The 10,577-nt window shown below is 36.5% G+C and overlaps 1 protein-coding gene across 2 annotated transcripts in view; it reads right to left on the bottom strand.

The window, feature by feature from the left end:
* Window positions 1–475: 475 nt before the first annotated feature.
* The window catches only part of LOC135213658 (uncharacterized), a 42,603-nt gene continuing 32,501 nt past the window's right edge, over window positions 476–10,577 (bottom strand). For both annotated transcript variants that reach the window (XM_064247716.1, XM_064247715.1), the window contains exons 7-11: window positions 7,846–7,969; window positions 5,545–5,678; window positions 3,854–3,992; window positions 3,070–3,247; window positions 476–1,334 (exon numbers count right to left, since the gene is read on the bottom strand). In XM_064247716.1, coding sequence (XP_064103786.1) covers window positions 1,152–1,334; window positions 3,070–3,247; window positions 3,854–3,992; window positions 5,545–5,678; window positions 7,846–7,969 — 758 coding nt within the window. In that variant the 3' untranslated portion in view covers window positions 476–1,151. The remainder of the gene's footprint in view (window positions 1,335–3,069; window positions 3,248–3,853; window positions 3,993–5,544; window positions 5,679–7,845; window positions 7,970–10,577) is intronic.

Here is a 10,577-nt window from a genome sequence, read left to right as displayed (position 1 = left end):
CTTCGCTAACATAATCCTGAACAGTATCATCAGCAAACTAAGGTAACTCCAGAAGTGTGCTCTGAAATTATTGCTACCTTGCAGTATCTATCGTTGGCCCTGTGATATCTAAGGATTGACTGGGACCTTCAATGAAAACTTACGTTACGAGATCGATATTTATGCATAATCACACAATAAAGCGATGGTTTATCACTGCCAACTTTTGGGCAATTTTGTATGGAAGCATAGGCCCCTTGAAAGATATCTCCTCTCTTGGACTTAATAATAATAATAATAATAATAATAATAATAATAATAATAATAATAATAATAATAATAATAATAATAATAATAATAATAATAATAATAATAATAATAATAATAATTTTAATAATAATAATTAATAATAATAATATATTCATTATTATTATTATTATTATTATTACTATTATTATTATTATTATTATTATTATTATTATTATTATTATATTATTATTATTATTATTAATATACAATCGTAGTAGACCACATCCTTGACTGAGATCCATTTTCACATCAAGCCATTCACTGTAACGTTTACCTAGTTCAGAGCAATGTTTATTTTTGCAAAAGAATTATATTCTTTACAGTTACCTCGCTGAAAGTTAAGGCTCCCTAAACTGTAGCAGATATTTGTTTAGAAAACTACTAACAATAAAAAAAATCAATAAAACGTAATGCCAGAAGAAACAAACAAAGATAAGAATAGCATCTAAGCAAATTACTTTGGACACGTAGGGATAAAGTAATTATATACGAGGAACATATACATCTATAGTTCCAATAACTGCAAAAGAGGCTTCCTTACTGAAAACCTTGACTAAACCGCATTGCTATCAACCTCTGGCGATTAGATCAAGTATTCAGATTAGTCGCAATCCACATAACAGATGTATGCATGTAAATCTGCAAGGGAGGAATATTTTAGTAACAGCATTATTTTTGAGTTTATACTATATAGTAACCGGTTCCCCACTGATAATGAGTATGTTTCGTGTATCCAGTCACTGCCACATCCAGCTACCCCAGTTCACCAGAACTTCTGACAAGACGACACAGTCCTTCGACGAAAGTTGTCTGAACAAGAACTTGTTTCACCAATCCGTTAGAGATGCAGTCTGACGATGTCGTTATTCGGGACTATTCTCCTTTCTGTCTTCGATGTCACTCTCATCAAAGTCTCGGTGGCTGCTCTCCTGGCAACATCGAAGTCCCTCTATGCTGAGGGAGGGAGTACCAGGGTGAAGGAGAGCATAGTAGGAAGCGTGGAGCAGAGCGCCTGTCCCCAGGGCGATCGCCGTCGCCCAAGTGGCCTGAAAATGTGTCAATGTCACTGGTGAGTGGAAGGAGCTGCCTGACCCTTGGAAACAATGCTTAAAGGTTTCCGTCACATCACAGGAGCCATCTGAGGGAGGCCATGGATAACACTGAGCCCCAATAAGCCATGAAATTGTGTCTAATCATGAATTAACGTCACAATTGGGGTTTCTGTGTGCAAGAGGAATCGTTTATCACGTTGTGTGGCATCAACTCTCATTACCAAATCAGATTATGCTTTCTCTGGATACTAAAATGGAGGTTGTTATTGAAATTGAAGTAAGATTAATGGTGATAATTGGACCTTAAAACGTCATATGAATGTACCCGTCGAGTAAAATCACTTTTACGCGATCATTCATATAATGGTGCAAACTCCTCAGTGAAATTAGTGAAAAACCGTTTATATATATATATGTATATATATACATACATATATATATATATATATATATATATATATTATATATATATATATATATTATATATAGTTATACAAAGTCCCACGAATGCTGGCAATTGAACTGTTGAGACGAACATCCAAATTACGAATTCTCATCATTATAAAAAATGTTTGCCCTCTGAAACTCAAGATATAAGATGGTCAAAGCACAAGAGAGGTTTCAAGAGGAGAACGACTGAGAATATATATTATATGCACCACTTTTTCAAACCGACTTTCATGAGAATAATTTCCTTAAATCGACGTCACGTCATTTGGTTGACTCTGACCTACAGCCATAATATTAATAATTCATTTAAAGAAATTCAGTTGAAAAGCGCTTACTGTTATTCATATCAGTAACAGCATTATTATCAAAAGCTATGACAAATCAATTATGTTAAGCAGAGGAATCATCTTTGAATACTGCATTACGGAATAGGGCCGGGGATTCACGCTCAGGTTACCTGTCAGACCACCCACGACCGTTCGAGGGATGAACGTCCACACGTAGAATAGAACTGTCAGTCCGACAGTCAATCCGAGGCCATTACCCTATTTCTTGCCTAACCTTCGTCGTGGCAACAACTAAATGGCAGCGATGAAAACTCCGCTGGCTGATAAGGAGTTGGAACTACAGAGATTAGCTTCAAAATAGTTAAAAAGCAAAAAGACGTAACAGAGTATTGTCTAAATATATGCCTATTAAAGAGAAATGTCTATTCTCATACAGTATTAATGAATATATAAGGTTAAATTAGACCTCGGGGTTGGTTCAGCTATTTATGAAATAGACCTTGAAGACTACTTTCACTAGTAACCCCTTTCATAAAAAGGCAGGACACTGGTCTAGGCCTAAACCAAATTGTCTTTCGAATTGACAAAAATTTTATATCTAAGATTTGGACTCACAACGGTCTAAAATAGCTCCGCATGGTCTAACAATGATATTAATTAGGCCTATACACAGTTTATTCATATTCTGGTCCGAGCGGCTGAGATCCTTCCCAGGCAAGATCCAGCGGCGAACTGTCATAAAATTGTTGGCGACCCGTCCATCAGTTCATCAGTTCTGGCGAGTGGACTGACTCCGCCCACAAACTATTGTTCACACGTACGATTTGACGTCAGTTTCGATCGACTGACAGGTAAACCTGTGCGTGAAAACCCGGCCTAACATATACATTAATAATAATAATTGCAATAATACTGTTAGTAGCAGTTAATAACAGTAATGGTAATAGCAGCAGTAGTAAAGAAAAACCCAAGAACGTCATAAATGTAGGTACCCTGAAGGAGAAGTAATCTCCTGAGTCCTTCATCTGGCCATTCCACATGAAGATGCAAATGAGGGTCTCCACTGTGGCGAAGCCGTAATACAGAATGTATCTCCCAAGCTGCTTTCCGCCGTCTTCATTGGTCAGCGCGATGAGCCAGACTCCTCCCATTGTGAACGATGAAATGGATCTTGTCAAGAAAAGAGAGGTAAAAATGCTTTAATCATACCATCAACAGATTTGCACTAGTATGTTAGCTACGTAACGCTATTATCTGTCCCGTGTTTGCACTTTGGGAACTACGGCTATGTACTCTGCTTCTATATTTGTGAATGACGAAAAAGAACATATTTACAAGGACGAATTAAACTGTGACAGTGAGCATACCAGGATCTTCCTAGATTGTGACCCCATTGGGTTTTATCCAGATATGTATCCATCCACCTTTACGGGGTGTTTAGTACAAGCCCGTTGGGGATGACAAACATGAACAAAAGACTGCAAATATGATCAAGATAATGACCTCTAAGAAATATTAGTTCCTAGTGGAGAGAGAAAGAGAAGGAGGAGAGAAGAGAGGAAGAAGAAGGAGAGGAGAAAGAGAGAAGACCGAAGGAGGAGAGAGAGAAAGAGACGAGAGAGAATGGATGAAGAGGAATAACGACCACTATCTACGAAAGATTCGCATGCCATCAGTTCTGAATGATTAGTTTTAAAGCCACATCAGCACCATACTCTCGCTTGCTACAGTCGAGCTCTCACAGCTCCTGTCGTTGTGCTTCAGAGCAGAACTTACCTGGCAGGTGTCATCGTTCGCGTGGCAAGCAAAGCAAAGAGATGCCACGTCGTGTGTATCAGCCAGCGGACACCAGCTATCAGATAGACCCAGTAATGGAGAGCGCGAAGGATCATACTGTAACCCAGTATCCTGGAGGCTATAATGGGAAAAGAATGGAATTCGCTGTAAAGGTGTACGTCTAGTTTTTAGATGTTCACTGACAAGAGAGAAAGAAACAGACAACAACCAAGTAAACGAAGCATATCTTTTTATTTGCATCTTGAAATCTGTAACAGAGTTAACAAAAATGACAAAGTTTTGATACTTATTCCAGTCACTGATTCTCAAGCTAGTTTTTTAAAAAGTTTATTTTACTGTAACCAGCAGAGCTGGAAAAAACTGAAAAAGATGTTTCCCGGCTTAACCAGCAAATACACGAGCAATGATTCATAATTCAGCTTCTTCCTGCTGATAACAAAACATTCTTCACTAAATTTGTAAGGACGGAATGAGTCACCTTTGATTTGCAACTTGAAGATACATTTGATCCCTTGATTGATCTCCAAGTTGTAGGTACAGTGGCAATTCTTTATTGTAAATGATCTTCCTCACCAAAATACTATTTTAAAAGATCTTCCTCACGTCAATACTATTTTAAATGATCTTCCTCACCAAAATACTATTTTAAAAGATCTTCCTCGCGAAAAAACTATACAAAATTATACAAAAGAACACCGCTCACAAAGATCTTTTGTCTAATACATAATCTCACTGAAGGTGAAGGTACCTTATGATTTTGGCTGAATAACTCATATATTCCATTTTAGTCTTTTTTTTAATCATCGTTTATGGATATTTTTAACATTGAAATTACCAAGAAATGTTCCCAAACCTGTTGGTTTTCGTAACTTTCGGAATTTTAACATCAATATTTGGTAACATTATCTCATGGGATAAAACAGATCACTGCCCTTTGGAACGACGGTTACATTCCAACAAAACGAGAGAACTGAACAGACTCATAAGTCAGAGCTTATGACTTTTGGGGACACTCGATGGTTCTATCTCTGAATGTAGCGTGATCAATGTCACTTTTCATGATTTTGTAAAAAATGCAATTTTTCGGACTTAAGGAAATCAGCATTCTACATCAAGCATAGATACATCATTTATTGTTGTACATGTCCTTCTTATTTAAGTGCATCTCCAATAAATTAGATGTGATTAAGTTTACAAGTATGAATGGATTTTATTCAGCTGGTTACTTGTCAATGACTCTACCTAAGCTCACGCAAAATAACCTTTAGTTAGAATATTGGAATATAAAATTTAGTCCAAAGGCCAAGTGCTGGGACCCACGAGGCCATTCAGAGCAGAAAGGGAAATTGAGAGATAAAAGCAAAGGTTTTAAAAGCGTAACAGGAGGAAAACACTTGTTAGGAGAGGGTAGAAATTAAGATAGAAGAAAGATACTATGAACGGAGGTGCAGTAAAAGGATTAAAAGTGGTTGCAGGGACTTTGCAAGGATTCTTAGGAAATGCCTACAGTACACTACGTGAGGTGCACTGATGGCACTAACCCCTAACGTGGAATAGCCTTTTAGTGATGTTTCATTTGTTCAGCTTGGCAGCGAAATTGACTTTTGAAGATCCCATGACACTACATAGACTGGCAAGGTCGTCTGAGAGGCTGCAGCAGCCATACTTACCAATGAAGAAGAAATGAGCGAAGTAGAGCAGAAGTGTGGCGAGGACATTGAGACGCCCTTGTCTGTAAGTCTTACTACGAAGGTGACTGTAACGCTCAGGATGTTGGATTCTTTGGAGCCGTTTCACCATAACGCTGAAATCAAGAAAGTCAGTCAGGTTTTACATGAAAACTTATCTTACTCTTGCTTCTTCCTCTGGATCGGTTTTCTCTTCGTGGAGACAAAGTGAAGTTCCAGAAGACGCTCATCTACGTCATTACTAATTGCCTGGCTCTCTCTCTCTCTCTCTCTCTCTCTCTCTCTCTCTCTCTCTCTCTCTCTCTGTTTGCACTTATGTAAATACTACGTATGGAAATATGCATTTGCCCAAGATTTTTTATTCCTATTTCAGCGCCCTGATTTTTTTTTTTTTTTTTTTTTTTTTTTTTTTTTTTTTTTTTTTTTTTTTTTGTGGACACATCAACGCCACAGAATCACCTAAATACATGAGAACAAGAGCTGTATGAGATTTCGCGGAAGATTTTCGGAAGCAAGTATTCTTCTGACAGTGAATGATGGTCGGAAACCTATCACTTGAGAAGGGTCGAGGGACTTCAATAAACACTTCCGGTTAAACACATTTTCTCTGCACAGGCGCTTGTGCACACACACACACAAAAAAATAAATAAATAAATAAATAAATAAAAAAAAAAAAAAACGCACAGTTCTCATAAGATAGCTTGTCATTCAAGTCATTGGATTATTTCGGACAAATTGTTAAGAGAGGGTCATGACTTAGGTCGTCTATTTCGGAATCAGTTTTGGAAAAGTTACAACAACCTTGCGTTATTCGGTAACGGTTTGTCCCTTGTCGTCCATTTTAGGATCTTCTTTGGCATAGCATGAAAGCAGTTCGAACCATAGATGATACTGACTCGCGGTTTTGATACCACTCCTATTATTATTATTAGGACCATTTATATTAAAATCACTTACATAATCTTTTTTCTTAGCAATACATAATGAATAGTAAGCAACTTATTATTTAACACGTTAAGTTTTATAAAAGGTCGTGCTACGTAACACCGTGTGAGGGCTGAACCTTCCTAGGACGGTAGTCACCAGCAACCAGTTACTCACAAGATGGTGTGCAAAAGTCTACCGAGTATCGTTAACCAATATGAAGAAATTGAGACGTTAATCTGAAGACCAGAAACATATTCCTGGCCCACCATTATTTATTAAACAACTGGTTCCCCAGTTAAATACCCAGACCTCCTCCACACAACTGTACCTGAGTTAACTTTTATTTATGTATTGTTATTCTGTCTTCTGCCTTATTTGCATAAGGTTGGTTAGCGGTCTATGGTCTTGTTTTTGTTTCTGTGTGTGTGTGTGTTTTTAATTCTGTGTTGTAATTTGTAAATGTTGTTGAATTTTAAAGTAATTTTTAAAGTAATTTTATTTATTGCCTAACAGATCCCCTGAGGATGTAATAAAGTTATTACGAAACGTAGGAAATAAAGAATTACAATGAATTATAATGATTCCAATGGTCCACCTTCACGCTGATATATATATATATATATATATATATATATATATATATATATATATATATATATATATATAATATATATATGTTATATATATATATATATATATATATATATATATATATATATATCATATTATATATATATATATATATAATAAATATATATATCATATAAATAATATATATATACATATACATATATATAAGTCATATCACATTACCGTGATTCATATACATACATCGAACTACAAATGTCCTCTAATATCTAATTCGCTCTACCTCGGAATTAATATATTTTCATATATGCTTAACTCAAGGGGAATTTTTTAGGCGATAAGAGAATTGTCGGCTCCCGGGCGCGAACCCTCGAAACCGAACAAATCCAGGACGACAGTGGTGGTGTGGGTTAAAGCTTCACTGTCGTCCTGGATTTGTTTGGTTTCGAGGGTTCGCGCCCGGGAGCAGACAATTCTCTTAAAGCCTAAAAAATTCCCCTTGGGTTAAGCATATATGAAAATATATTAATTCCGAGATAGAGCGAATTAGATATTAAAGGACATTTGTAGCTCGATGTATACATATATATATGTGTGTATGTATAATTTCAAACTACGTAGACAGGAAGCAAATCGTCAATCATTTTAAAGAAAACTCGAAACCTGAAATGATTTGGGGCATTCATTCTCCTTTCCTTGTCGGTCCTCGGACCTGCCATTTAATAACAGTTCGGGTCGAGAGACTTGAACCCCAAATTCTGACTTACATGTACAAGGTGACACCCTGCGCCATCTTGGACAGGAGGATGAGCATTCGGATGATCGTCCAGGTTTCAATGGGAGGAGCTTCATATTCGCACTGGCCACGGCAGGGTACCTGGTGGGACTTGGCTGAGGAAATGGGGAGAGAAAAAATGAAGATATTAGATGCGTCAACCTCTTCCTTTCATGTAAGTCAATGACAGGAACCTGAATCATTATATGTTTTTATTACATTTCTTGTCTAATTGTTATTACCTGACTTCTGTTCATCCACCGATTTTCCTAAGGAAAACTTCAGGAATTATAGGTAAGCGATGATTACTTGGGAAAAATGATCATTTAGGGACTAAAGGCTTTCTAGGAAGCATTGTGGTTCTTGCCACAATCCCCGTGGCACAGCCAGTGAATAACAACTCCATTTTCAAATCAAGCTTTACTTTCCTTTAAATGACGAAATGAATGGATCGTCAACTTATAAAAGTCCGATTATGTCATTTTTCATACAACTAACTAGTGCTTACCCACACACGTGTATATATATATATATATATATATATATATATATATATATATATATAATGGTTGTTATGTATGCTTATATATATATATATATTAATATATGTATAATATAATATATATTATAATAATATATAAATTAAATTAATGTTTTAATTTAAAATTAAATATTAATATATTATTAATTTTTTAATTAAAAATTTATATTTAATATTTTATATATATTTATAATTATAAATATATATATTAATATATTATATATATATTATTATAATATATTAAATATATATAAATATATATAATATACTTATTCTATTAATGTGCGCCTGTGCGAGTGTATTGCGTCAGGAGGCCCATCCTTGTTATTTTATTCTTGTTTATTATCCGGAGAGGAACACCGGAATTTTCTTACCTTTTTTCTGTTTAATCATAGTTTAATAAATGTATGTACTAATTTACAGTTATGTTTCTTTGCTTAACGTCATGCTCCACTTAGATTTGTCCCTGTTTCTCTTTTACAAGTGACAGTCAACATTCTTATCCAATTGTAAGGAATACGGCATCAAAGCCTTTTAACACTAATCTTCATTTCAGCAACTTCCTGTCCAGGACACCATTATTATTATTTTGCTTTTTAAGACAACGAACGATGGAGAATGTCACCCAAGAGGAACAGGTCTTCAGTCATGATGAATCTTATCTGGACAGATTCAAAATTTAACCTGCAGCAGGAAGCCATTTTAACAATCTTTTTGACCTTGATCTCTTCTGAGAAGGGTCAGATACTGTTACCTGTTCCTTTCAGTCAACACATGCTGAGCAGGACCTCAGCCAATGAGAACACCGCCCCCTCCCCCCACAAGAAAAAGAAACAAATGGGAGTCACCCCAACAAATGGACATCACTCTATGTTGCAGGGATATATCTTCAAGACATGTAATCATCTATTGCATGATCGAAATGGTAAGAAAGGTTTACTTGAAGTGAATGTTTGCTCAAGTCGACTCATCTTTAAAACATTTGGAATAGGTTTCAGTGAGTATAAATGATAAGTCCCCTTGACAAAGATGCACCATGTCTATGAGCCCAATACCTAGAAGCAGCAAGAAAGAGCCACATAACGGATCCTGCCATGTTATCAAAAAGACTGATATCTGTCATTGTTGGCTGTGGTGATGACAGCTCGGCACTTGTGAGCACTGATAAGTGTTGTTGCGGCAGACAACACCATAAAGTTGAAGCAGGTCGTTGGGTTTGAGATAAGTCGAACTAAAACTAATTTAGTATATATTGGAGATTAGAGGCACAGAACATCATGGCTGTCAGGTCTTGTGCGGCCCACAAATAATGATACAGTATTATGTGCGTTGGATTATCAAGGCTGAGCGATTAGGGAAAAAGTACTTTCACGGGACTTCGATCTAATCCGCTAACATAGCTGCAGTTTAGTAGTGCTATTATTTAAGTTGCGCAGTTTTTAATGACTGTCAGGTAACTTCTGAAATCGTTAAATTATTTTTGGAAGATAATGTGATTAATGATTAATCTTGCAGGCTTGACGTTCTTAATGTTAACAACACTATGGTGTGAATTGAAGGTTGGTATTTTGTAATTTAGCGAAGGGAGCGCCGGAAGATTTCAGAGGGGCGCAAGTCGACATAGAAACTTTTGCTTAGGAAATAAACTTTGTCTTTTAGCACCCAAGCATTCATTCCTCTCCCCCTACCCTCCCATATGGTTTATACTTTATAGATATAGGCTATATGCTTGACCCAATTTTCTAGGGAAGGGTCTTGGAATATTTAATCGATGCAGACGGATGGGGGCCAGGAAGCAAAATTCAGACCTACACCATTTCCAGTCATAACTCCGAGTTACAGTATCGAGATCTTTTGGCGATGACAGAATGGGTTGATTTGAAGTTATAGATTTGAGGCATAAAGACAAGAACTGGGGCAACTAAGGCTGAAAAGGAAAGGTTTGAAAGATTTAATAGGAGGAAAGCCTCGCAGTTGCACTATGAATCAATTGTTAGGAAAGGGTGGAAAGTAAATGGAAGAAACAGAATATGAAAGGAGGTACAGTAAAAGGAATGAAAGTAGTTGCAGCTAGGGGCACAACGGAAGCTGCGAAGAACCCTAAGTATGTCTACATTGCACCGCATCAAGTGCACTGAACGGCACTTTCCCGCTACGGGGTTGTGTTGTTTAATTGTATTTAA

Source organism: Macrobrachium nipponense, chromosome 43 (assembly GCF_015104395.2).
Source record: "Macrobrachium nipponense isolate FS-2020 chromosome 43, ASM1510439v2, whole genome shotgun sequence".
Taxonomy (NCBI): Eukaryota; Metazoa; Arthropoda; class Malacostraca; order Decapoda; family Palaemonidae; genus Macrobrachium; species Macrobrachium nipponense.
The sequence above is the reverse complement of the archived record's forward strand: the minus strand, read 5'-3'. Positions and strand labels throughout refer to the sequence as shown.